Raw genomic sequence first — 12,657 nt, 5'->3', positions numbered from 1 at the left:
AAGAGAAAAGAAAAGAAAGAGAGAGAAATGTTCCCAGAAGACAATGGGGAAGAATCAACCACAGAGCTGTGTCTACTTACCTCGGCAATTCTTCGAGCTGAAAGAACCCATCACTGGTGATGCCTAGGCTTGCACCTAGGAAAACACAGCCTAGATCACACAAGATCATGCTTTCTCTTGTAAAACAAGTACACCATTTTATGAAAGAACCAAACACTCTGTTTTGACAAATTTTGTTAAAGTCTCCTCTTAGAATGCTGCCAGTGAGTTTCTCTTAGTTGACATTTTTTCCTCTTTTGGTTCTTCTTTTCTTTGGACATAAGTTGCCCAGGCTGGCTTCAAACTTGTGATCCTCCTGCCTTAGTCTCCTGAGTAGCTTGGATTACAGGTGTGCATCACCACACCTGGCTGGAGTCAACATTTTTAGTTTCATTCTAGAAACAGCAGCAGTGATGACTACGTAACTTTAAAATTTCTCTGAAGAACCACAATCATTTTGGATCTCATGAACAAATTCTATTTCTGACATTACATGACTCCCATGAATAGTCCTGTATTTCTAACTTTTCTGGTACACAATTCCACCTATCTTCAAACTCAGGGCTGAGTATCCTTTATCAGAAATGCTTGAAACCATAATCATTTTAAATTTCAGACTTTAGCCGGGGATTTAGCTCAGTGGTTCCAGCGCCTTCCTCTTAAGAGCAAGGCCCCGGATTCAATCCCCAGTACTAAAAAAGGAAAAAAAAAAATTTCAGACTTTAGAATTTGCATTTACATAATCAGATGTCTTAGAGGTGAAGCCCAAGTCTAAATGAAATTCTTTTATTTTTATACATACCTTACACAGCATGAAGGCAATTATTCAAAATTTAAAAAAATAATTTTGTACATGAACAAAGTTTCATGGTATGGGATTTTCCACTTGCAGCATCATACTGGCTCTCAACATGATTTTAGAGCATTTCACATATGGTATTTCTGGATTAGGGATGTGTATCTAGAATTTAATATTACCTCTCAAATCAAATCCCCATCAACCTCACCATTTTAGTGAAGGAACCAGCTTTCTGCAATGAACCAAAGCCTTGAGTTGTCAGTGGATGCTTCCCTCTTCGGAATCCCCCACTATTTCATTCGTTAATACTGTATGCCCCCCCAAAAGTCCTGGGATTGAACTCATGGTCTCATGCATGCAAGGCAAGTGCTCTACCTTGGAGTTATATCCCCAGCCCAAAATATTGCATTTTGCCAGATCTAAGCACCATGATTACAAGACCTATTCTGATTTCAGAGGTGAGGAATACTCTTTTTAATGTGTCTTGGAATCAATGAGACAGTTCCTGGTTTCTTTGTCCTCTGTGTCTCTTATCTTGTTTTCATCTCTAGCCCGTGGCATTACAGCGGGACTCAGCAGTTGGTGGCAGAATCTGACTAAGACCACCCCATCACGTGTGTACACCCTAACCTAGAACCATGTTCCTACCTCTGGCACAGGCAACTGCAACAGGTTCCTATGTTCCCTCCCTTTCAAGTCAGCGTCAGATTGTTTTCTATAATTATCACTGGGGCCTCTCCACTACTGTAGAAGCCGGTGTTTGTCACAGTTACTGTAAGTTTAGAGATTCTTCTCTTTGGCTCGATGATTCTCCACAATCTGGCCCCAGTCTTAACTCAAAGCACTGGCACTACTGAATGCGCTTCCAAGACAGCTTTATGACCTGCTGTTCCGGTCCTTCTCTCCCTATTGAGCGTGCATATCACACTCAATGTAAGCCTCTCTCCTAGATGCCTCCCTGGGTCAGACCAGCCCAGAGGAAGCTGCTGAGCAACTCAACCCTCATGTATGGTCTGGCAATCATACCTCAGAACATTTACATTTAGTGTTCCCATTTGTTTTTATTTTTTAAATTAATAAGGTATATGTTAAAATTTTCAACAGGTGAGTCTGGATGCGTAGCTCAGTGGTAGAACAAGGCTTAGCATTCGTGAGGCCCTGGATTCGATCCCAACACCAAAAATACAACCTAAAAAATTTCAAAAGTTCAAGATTTACAATATAATATACAATTAAACACATATGAAACCTATACTAGTGAGAAGCAGACCTCTTTCTCAACCTACATCTCTAGTCCTCTCAATGAAGGGAGTCATCATTACAGGGCTTGGGGTTTTCTGCTAAGCTGGGGGTGGATCCAGGGCCTGGCATGTGGGAGGCAGACACTCTACCACTGAGCTATATCCCTGGGCCATTACCTTCTATTTCTACAGTACACAGATCTCCTTGCCTTTCAAAAAAGGCAGAAATTGCCCAGTATGGTGGTGTATAACTGTAATCCCAGCACTCAGGAGGCTGAGGCAGGAGGATTGCCATGAGTTCAAGACCAGCCTGGGCTACAAAGTGAGACTCTGTTTCAAAAAAACCAAAAAAATAAAAACAAGGACATAAATTCCAGCACATTACACACACTATTCCACCCCTTTTTTCTTTTATTTAGTAATAAATCTTGGGAAATTGTATCTACCAAAGATGTGTATGCCCAATATTCCAAAATAAAATTTAAGTTACTTAAATATCCTTGTCTCTCTTACAGTGAGTGCTCTTTACTTTAGGGGTCATGAACACTTTTCAAAGCTGGTGAAAATGTATACATTCTCTTTCCAGAGAGTAAAAAAGTGCATAAATTCTAACAGCACTCAAAATATTCCATGTACATTCAGAGGGTGGAAATGCACTTCATGAGCCAATCCCCAGAGAACATGAAAGATGATAAACTATCATCACATCCACAAAGGCTTAGAATCTTACTGAGGAGAAACACACGGACAGTGTTTCTTATGAAAGAATATGGCAATAAGTCCCTGACTCACCACTGGGGCTTTAGACCCTGGGTATTCAAAATATAAAAGGTAGATAGGACTTTATGTGAGATTTCTTACTGAATAATCTTGTGATTTTCTATATAAGACAAAAACACGACATAAAAAGGCTTACTTAGCTAGTGAAGCCACGTCCTTGTAGTATTTCGCTCCCTTAAACAGTTAATGTAACATTTGTTTTATAAATACCAACACACCTGACAAACTGAGGATGAGAGCAACCGAATCCAGGCTGAGGAGGAAAGAATGAGGCCACTACTGATTTTTCTCCCTGTTACCTGCAGTATACCTGAGCCCAGAGTTGGGTGAAATAGGGCACAGCTGTAAGGCTGAATGCACAGGGAAGCCCACCGAACCCCTGAACACTCACCGGGAATCTGGCTCTCCAGAGGAAGTGAGGGCACACCCCCTGTGGCAATCAGGATGTGAGGAGCAGTGTATTTTTTCCCATTGACCTCTACTGTGGGCTGGGGATCACTCGTGAATGTTGCATAGCCATGGATGATTTCTATATTGGACTACAAGGAAACACCACGTTAGCCTGTTCTTCAGATAAACAAAAACACCCGCTATAATATATGAGCTCTTTCATTTCTCCACTGAAGAGTTGGATTTTCTGCAATTCTGTTGCTCATGACCTCCTGACTAGCAACTGATACTCAAGGTAAGGGGGTTGCCAGTAGATGACAGACATGTAAAATAAGAAGAAATAAAGGTGTGCTCCTGGGCCAAAACTTGAAAAGCAGAAAATACCTGCAAGTCGCTCCCACAAGGAAAAAGGTACCAGCATTTCCCCCTTGTGTTGAGGGAGAAAATATTCCTCACAGTGAAAAGAAACTGAAAAATGATCTGTCTGGGGGAAGGGAGATGGGTGAGGAAGACAAAAGAATACGCGTGAGTATGCCAGGGCTTTAGCTCAGTGGTTCCTGTCTGCCCTGTAAGCGCAAGGACCCCACTTTGATCCTTGGTACAAAAAAAAAAAAAACAGGGGAGTAGAGCCAAGAGAAATACTCTGACCATGGAGGAAGATGCACTGCTTCTGATTTCTCAAACACAACAGGAAAATCTTTATAAAACTGCATGACAGTGGAATTCTCCACTAGAGCTTGCAGAGCACTCAAGATGGATTTGTTCCTACTGGCATCCTGTATACCAGGCCATCCATCTGGGTGGGCCGGCGGGCTTCTGCGTGTCCTGGCATGTAAAAGTGGGTGGCTTATGAGGATAATGGCACCATGTAAGTATGATAAGACAATAGAACATTTCAACATTTGGGAACATGTTTGGTTCTGAGCTGAGTTATTTGCTTCCTTTCCAACCACCCTCCAGGCCTGTTCCTGCAGGTGCTTGGCATAATCAAGCTGAATTAAGACCAGTGCCAAAACCCACATCTTTTCTTTGGGGGCGATGAGTTCCTGTGAGGTGCCAGACCAGCAGGGTGGTGGATGAGTGGTGACAGTATACACAGTAGCTTGTGGGAATACCTTTACCTCCTACAATATTAGAAAGTTTCTGCTGCTAGAAAGAATTTTAGGATCAGCTGTAATTCCTTCACCAAAAGGTGCTCATAAATTCTACTGTACACACCATAACTTCAAAGTATTAAAAAATGCTAATTTCTCAGTAATTTTCCTACCCCAACCCCCACCCCCATGGTACTGGGAAATGAGCCTAGGGCCTTCTCACTCAGCTACATTCTTAGCCCTTTTTTATTCAGAGACATAGTATCACTAAATTGCTAAATTGTCCAGGCTGGGCTCAAACTTGCAATCCTCCTGCCTGAACCTCCAGAAAAGCCACCTATAGAGACATGTTGTTATCACACCTGGCTATTTTTCCGATCTCTTATTTGTGTATTGTGTGTGTGTGTGTGTGTGTGTGTGTGTTGCTTTTCTCAGTACTGGGGATCAAACTCAGGATCTTGTGCTTGCCAGGCAGGCATGGTGCCACTGAGCTAATCCCCAGCTATTTGTTTGTTTTGAGATGAGGTCTCACCATGTATTTCCAGCTGGCCTTGAACTCAGTGTTTTAGCTCAGGCTGGCCTTGGACTCGCAATGATACGCCAGCCTCAGCCTCCTAAGTGATGGATTACAGACATGTGCCTGATTCCAATCTCTTTTATAAAAGTATTTTACTACCTCTATTTAAGAAATTTGGTATGGTAACTTGGCACATCAAGTGCTATTTCTATAACCCAAGTCCTGCAGCCTTAAAAGTCTCTTGTATCCATGTGCCAACAGAAGGCTAGGCCTAACAGGGACTTAGCTCAGTGGTGCCATTCCTGCCTGGCAAGCTAAGTCCTGAGTTTGACCGCGATGGAGCAGGGTATGTGTGGGGGGACTAGGCTCTTAAGTGTCTCCTCCCTGCCCCGAATGAGGTTTCAGGTCAGAAAGTATCATCCTCTAACAAATAAATCTAAGGAGTAAGAAGATCAACATAAAAAAGTATCTGAGGTCTGGGAATTTAACTCAGTGGTGCCACCACCTGCCTCACAAGCCCAAGGTCCAGAGTTTGATCCCTGGTACAAAAAGAAAAAAGGATCTGAGGTTAACCATCAGTAGCAGCAATTCACCTTAAAAATTTGGTTTACAAATATGGTATTAATGAGATGAGGATGAACCAAATATTAAGAACGTATAAGGGCTGTGGATTTAGCTCAGTGCTGCCTGCCTTTCAAGTGCAAGGTCCTGAGTTTGATCCCTAGTACCAAAAAAAGGACCATCATCTAATATAACCCAAGCTATGTGGAAAATGTGAAGGGACACCACAGAGACAAATGAAAGGTGCTGGGATACACATCTGTCATGGAGGAGGAAGGCTGGTGGTAGATAATCTGCCAATGCCTTTAGCACGGCCCTGGGTGGAAAATGCGTGACCTTTTTAAGCGGGCAGCTGGAAAGCCTCAGGACAGCAAAGGGCACCATATCTTTGCTGGAAGCTAATACATCTCTGCCCAATTTTCTGGATCAGATTTCATTCATTAGACGTCTGAATCATAATTTGGCCTCCTGAGCAGATTTAGTCAGCAAGAACAACACTGTTCTGAGCAAATGAGCAATGGCAGGTTTTCTGCCAGGCAGTGCTGCTGATTTTAACTAGTACACTGGCAGACTGATACATAAAAGTCTCTCTTGCTTGATTTCTGAACCTAAGTGAAAGATGAAACCCGCCTGAGATGAGTCTGTAGGGCAGACTGGCTATGGACCTAGGCACATACCGCCTACACTCCTCAGGAAAGAGACTGGTACCTGGGGCTGAGGCTTCTGCTCTGGCCGGTCAGCTTCAAAATCATTAGTCAAAAAGAGTAACAGAAGCAGTAAGATATTTCAAAATATATAAAAAAGTGACAATTTCACCTGGTCAAACCTGCCTGCCCACTCCAAGAGAGCAGCTCCCCACGCCCCCAAGTTCAAGACCTGGTGTACGCACCCTGGTGAGATTGTTTTGATAGACGGTGTTCAGGCGGCTCACGTAGGCATCCCGCTTCTCCTTTATTACACTACGACAAAAGCCGAGTCAGTACTCAGACACAGGACTATCCCACTCAGTTACTAACCAGGAACCTACACCTGAACACCCCTGAGAAGAAAATCAGCATGTCAACAAGAACGAAGCCAGCAGGCATCTCTGAAGACAGCCGCCCTTCCGGCATCTACCTGCTTTCCCATGTGTGGAGACCCTATTCCACCCCGAGGAGAAGGTCCAGCTGGCACCCACAGTATGTGGGCCTCTTTCTGCAGAGAACGTAAGGACTGCTGTTTTGGCATGACACCAGTGTGTGGTGGCCACTCAATATACTTGCAAAAAAATGGATAGATTTGCTAAAAAGGTTTTGAAATTTTCACAGCTTTACAGTTTTACAGCAGTTTTAAAAAGTTAAACATAGAATGGCTGTATTACCGAGGTATAGGCCCAGAAGAATGAAAAGCAGGGACTCAAACAGATGCATGCACACCAATGTTCCCAGAAGCACTGTTTGTGATAGTCATAACACAGAAACTAATCAGAGGTCTAGGGACAGGTGGGTGGATAAACAAATGCATAGTCTACAACGAAATACTACTGAGCAGCAAAGGACATGAGCTCCTGGCATAAGCCACTGCACAGGCAAACCTTGAAAAGGCTAAGAGAAGCCAGATAGAAAGGAAAGTTTTATAGGGTTCTGCATGCACAAAGGACAGTAAGTCACAGAGACAGAAAGCAGAACAGAGGTACCAAGAGCTAGGGGAAAAGGGCAAGGAAGAATTCTGCGTAGTGGGCATGCAGTTTTGGTTTGGGATGGCGGGATGGTTACTATGCACACATCAAAGAGGTTAAAGTGACCAGGTACGTCCTCAATGTCACAGAACTGAACGCTTGAAAGTGGTTAAAATGTTCAGGGATGCTGGCACACATCTATAATCCCAGTAGTTAGCAGGCTGAGACAGGAGGGTCACAAGTTTGAAGCCAGCCTTGCCAACTCAGTGAGACTCTACTTCAGAATAAAAACTAGAAGGGACTGAGGGGAAAGCTCAGTGGTAGAGCAGTTGCCTAGCATGTGTGAAGCCCTGGCCTCAATTCCACACCACAAAACATAGTAAATTCTTTGTGTATTTTACCGCAATAATACCCACTGCCAAAAAGCTCACTGCTTCCATACTTAACAAAAATATCCATCTATAAATTGAACCCTTTGAGCACTTACCGCCAATTGAATTTACTCTCACAACTCTGAAAGCCATAATCAGCGTGATCGTGTATGAACTCAGAGTGGACTGCTGTGTTCCACATGACCTGTTTAAAAAAAAAAAAGAGGATGGGCCAGGGATTTAGCTCAGTGGTGCCACTGCCTGCCTCGCAAGCACAAGGACCCGAGTTTGATCCCCGGTACCAAAAAAAAAAAAAAGAGGATGACAGAAATCATGAACAAATGGTACATATGTAACAGCAGATAAAATACTGACTTTGAAATTAAAAGTAAACTGAACACACTGAAAGTTCAGAAGTATGATCAGATGAATTTTTGCAGAAAAAATGTTAAATAGTATATTCGGAAATATTTTTATTCTGATCATATATGATTTATCATATATGAAAAAGGAGTGTGGAAAGAGGGAGAAATAAAAATTCTACCTTTTTGGGTACACATCCAGCATTCACCTAGGGGGAAAAAAAATACACAATGTTAAAAATATTTAAACTTGTGCCAGGCATGGTGGCACATATCTGTAATTCCAGCAGTCCAGAGGCTGAGGCAGAAGGATTACTGCAAGTTTGAGGACACCCTGGACTACATAGTGAGATCAAGGCCAGCTTAGACTATATAGTGAGACCCTGTCTTAAAAAAAAAAAAAAGAATATTTAAACTCAAGCCATTAAACCCTAAAAATCAAACTAAGAGACTTCTTTAATTCTAAGGAACAATGAACTAGATTCTACAGTTACTCCGTTTTCTCTTATTTTTCTTATGCAATGGAATAGAAAATTTTTACTCATTAGTATTTTTTCAAGAAAAGTATTCACTGAGAGAGAAAAAAAAGGCAATGAGATCACTTGATCAGCTAGAGGATTCCTGGGAATCTTACTGTGGAGTATGTGTATAAAACACCCAGAAGGGCCTTTCCATAAAACGGCTAGTGGGACTCTACCCTTCTCCTTAGGGTGAAAACAGCAAGATTCATCCTTGCTCTAATATCTAAGAAAAGTACCAGACACAGATAAAAAATTTTATTCTCAGCCTTTGGCAGTAAACAGAGAAAACCAATAGCTGTAAGATTTCTTTGAGTAAAAACTCACCAGATATTTAGAAAACCAACTACTCATACAGTTAGACTAAGAGAAATTCCTCCCCAGAACCTATACACAATTTGCAGCACACATCTAACACACACATTTCTGTGCACATCTGTTAATTTCCTTTGACCACTTCTTATTTTTAAAGTTGGGTTAAGTAAGACCTTGATTACAAGGCCTTGAAAGCAAGAAATGTGGACTTAACTGGATGGGTAATTACTCTGTAGACCTCAGCAGAGGAGCTGCTTGCAGAAGGAAAACTAGACTGATCTCATTTTTTCCCTTTATTCCCCTGCCACAGCCTCCCAGAGTGTGGGGCTTACAAGCATGCACCACCACTCTGGATTTTGCTTTTTAGAAGACAAATTATAGGCTTCTCCAATACTCTGGACTTGCCCTCTACTCTACATTTTAACCTTATAAATACTGGATACAGGTGCTGGTGCCGGCCAAGGTTTGTCTTGGCCACTAAAATGAAGTATAAGACTTAATCAAGCTATCAACTGTATATTCTTTGTTTGTTTTTGTTTTTTGCTATCATGGATTGAACTTGGGTCCTTGCGCTTGTGAAGCAGGCAGTGGAACCACTGAGCTAAATCCCTGGCCCTCGACTGTGTATTCTTAAAAATGTCAGTAGGCTGGCACCCATCCCAGTTAGTACAGAGTAAAGACTGACCATTTAGATATTTGGCATAGAACTTAGGATACTGATTATATCCTTTAGTAAAAGAACTTGAGAAAATTTAACTATATATTAATCACATGAAATGAATCTGAGGGCTGGGAATTTAGCTCAGTGGTGTTGCCACCTGCCTCACAAGCCCAAGGTTCCTACTTCAATTCCCAGTACAAAACAAACAAATGAATCTGATCCGGTGTGGTGGCCCATGTCTGTAATCTTAGTATTAGGAAGCTGAGGCAGGAAGATTGCCAAGGACTTCAAGATCAGCCTGGGCTGTACAGTGAGTTCAAGACCAGCCTGAACTATATAGTGAGACTCTGCCTCAAAAAATAAAATTTAAGAGCCGGGAATGTAGCTCAGTGATAACAAGGCTCTAGGTCCAATCTCCAGTATGGAGGAACTAAAGATAATCATGTTATGTATAAACACTGCTTATAATCATTTCCATTATGCATTAGTATAGCACAGCACACCCTATTTGGTCCAGGGTTTTGGAAAAGAAGTCACATATGCTCATGAGCTCAAAGATACATGTATAAGGACATTCCCCAAAGCACAGTTATAACAACTGGGAAAAAGTCAATAGCCCTCAGGAAGAAAGTATTAAACCCAGTACTGTACACTGAGCCCATGGACTACTCCACAACCACTTAAAAGGATAATGTACATTTCCACGTAATGCTAAGGGAATTTTAAGATACAGTAGCTCTATCAGTTCTAACACATCTCCCAAACTGTGAATGCTGCTATATTTACTCTGTTTTTCCCCTATGCATATATACCTATGATAAAGATTAATTTATAAATCAGAAGAATAAGAGATCAAGAACAATAACAAAACAGAACAATTATAATGATATACTGCGCTAAAAATTTACATGAGGCCAGGCATGGTGACACATGCTTGTGACCCCAGCACTAGGGAGGATCACTAAGAGTTTGAGACCAGCCTGGGCTGTGCAGTGAGTGAAAGGACAACCTGGATTACATCTCGAAAAGAAAAAGTTACATGAATGTGGTTTCTCTCTCAAAATGTCTTATTGTATTATACTCACTCTTGTTGACTGAAGGTTACTGAAACCATGGAAAGCAAAATGGTGGGCACAGGTAAATTATTGTATAGTATCATGTGACAAAAACAAAGCTGTGAAACAATAACTATTTCAATGCCCAAGGGTGGTAAACCTATGGTACGCATGCCGCCACAGGCTGCTTGTACCACTGAGAGCTCTAAAAGGTTCGCCATCACTGCCATGGCCCAAGTTGTATCTATATACTATCCGCATGTACACTTTGAGAGCATGTACCATGCTACGCCTTGGCTAATGACAACTACGCACACAGTGGTGGTCTCAGATACCTCCCAGTGCTGCTGCAGTCACCTTAGCTTGGTATGTGCTCCCTGATGTCCTCAGGAGGATGAGTGTGACTGACAATGCATGGTTAAAACTCATCCTCAGCACTGAGCAGCTCCTGACTGATGTCCACTTAGACACAGTTTGGCTGCACTCCAAGCAGTCCAGGACTACCTCTGGGGAGGGAGAAAAGTGCCATGTTTTCTACTCCATGTGTTTTATAACAGGATATAGTCATTTGCTTTTTGCTCTTTCTTCCATCCCACTCACTTATAATACAATATTTACGCGAAACTGAACACTTTCTACACATAACTGCTATCAGGTGCTTATAGCTCTGCCTATCACAGTCATGCAAACCAGATTAGCCTCCTGTATGCCCCAAGAGTATAGGCCTGGCTCTTGTAACACATAATTTCTGGGTGTGTTCTGTGGCAGAGCCTGAACCACATATGTTTGTGCTAAGGCATTTTGAATGACATGCTAAATTCAAAGTAATCTGCCTAAATCTCATTAAGATCTCTCATGTGGGAAAGGGGCGGTCTTTATGAAAAGTAATTTTCTATTCCTCTAGCTGTTTCAAATTCTATCCTATTTATTTTTTGAGGTACTGAGGATTGAATCGGGTGCTCACACACCCTTGGCAAACACTCTATCACTAAGCTACATCTCCAACCCCAGTGATTCCAAAAAAAAAATTTTTTTTTGGTACCAGGGATCAAACTCGGGTCCTTGCACTTGTGAGGAAGGTGGCAGAACCACTGAGCTAAATCCCCAGCCCCCTAGTGGTTCCAAATTCTATATGCGAACAGTGTACCTGGGACAATTCCACTGCAATCCTATTAGTCACTATTATTTTGCACTCGGGAATTATAAAAGATGAGCTGTGCTTTTATTTGGTCTCAAATATTACTTGGGGTTCTTTCCCCCTGCAAAGAGATGAGTTATATCTGTCTAGTTCAGAAATTGGATTTATTTTTAATGAGATTATGCTGTAGTAAGGATTCTAAAGGTGGAACAGGAGGAAGCCAAGGGGTTGAAGGAAAGGTGCAGAATTCAAGCCTAATGAAATAAAGAGCCCCCAATACCCTGGGTTCAATTCCCAGTACTGAGAAAAAGAAAAAAGAAACAACAACAAAAGAACCAACACCTATGCAGCATTGCAGGCACACTATTCAGAAAGTATTTTGCATTATCTGTTAGAACAACCAACAGCTTTCTTCTATATGGACTGCCCTCCCATCTGACCAGGCTGGGACATTCAAATTCTCAACCCCCAAGTACTTTAACAAGGTTATGAACAGGTGGAATGAGCTCCTCCTAAGGAGGAAGATGACAGGAGTTTTTAAAATGCTAAGCAGAAGGAGGCAGCTGAAAAATCCTGCAGAAAGACTAACCCCAGCTTCTTCCGGTTCTTTGGGTGGGCAGGTCCACCCAACACCTTCAGTCTACACCTTATCCCTGCAATTTGCTGCTTAAGTCCAGGAATGGGCTTCAACGCGAACAAACTCCAAAAACAAGAGTGCATGTCAGTATGTCAGAGAAAGAAAGTCTGCTTTCTTCCAGTCACCTCTGCAGATTGCTGGGAACCTTTAAAAGTGATTCAAGGCCAGACATGGTGTGCACACTTGTAATCCAGGCTACAGGGCAGGCTGAGGCAGGAGGATCATATGTTTGAGCCAAGCCTGGGCAACTTGGTGACTTACCAAGATGGTGTCAAAGAAGAAACAAAAGAAAGAATGGAAGGGAGAAAGGAAGGCTGAGGATGCTGCTCACTCAGTGAAAGACTCTGAAAGGACTGCAAAAAAAAAAAAAAAAAAAAAAGGAAATTCAGAGGATATTTTTGGTCTTCTCTAACAGTGAAACCATTCTTTATAATAAATAATATTTGCTAAACTACAATGAGAAAAAAAAAACTTTTTACAAGAGAAAAAAAAAAACTTGATGAAATGCCTTACAATATCTAA

At 41.9% G+C, this 12,657-nt stretch overlaps 1 protein-coding gene across 2 annotated transcripts in view; it reads right to left on the bottom strand.

Moving 5' to 3' along the window:
* The window catches only part of Gsr (glutathione-disulfide reductase), a 38,883-nt gene that overhangs the window by 25,562 nt on the left and 664 nt on the right, over positions 1 to 12,657 (bottom strand). For both annotated transcript variants that reach the window (XM_010622106.2, XM_010622097.3), the window contains exons 2-6: positions 7,994 to 8,020; positions 7,566 to 7,654; positions 6,311 to 6,380; positions 3,251 to 3,398; positions 81 to 135 (exon numbers count right to left, since the gene is read on the bottom strand). In XM_010622106.2, the coding sequence (XP_010620408.1) occupies positions 81 to 135; positions 3,251 to 3,398; positions 6,311 to 6,380; positions 7,566 to 7,651 (359 nt within the window). In that variant the 5' untranslated portion in view covers positions 7,652 to 7,654; positions 7,994 to 8,020. The remainder of the gene's footprint in view (positions 1 to 80; positions 136 to 3,250; positions 3,399 to 6,310; positions 6,381 to 7,565; positions 7,655 to 7,993; positions 8,021 to 12,657) is intronic.

Source organism: Fukomys damarensis, unplaced genomic scaffold, assembly GCF_012274545.1.
Source record: "Fukomys damarensis isolate Sample0158 unplaced genomic scaffold, DMR_v1.0_HiC HiC_scaffold_18, whole genome shotgun sequence".
Lineage (NCBI taxonomy): Eukaryota > Metazoa > Chordata > Mammalia > Rodentia > Bathyergidae > Fukomys > Fukomys damarensis.
This window is presented reverse-complemented; position numbering and strand designations above follow the sequence as displayed.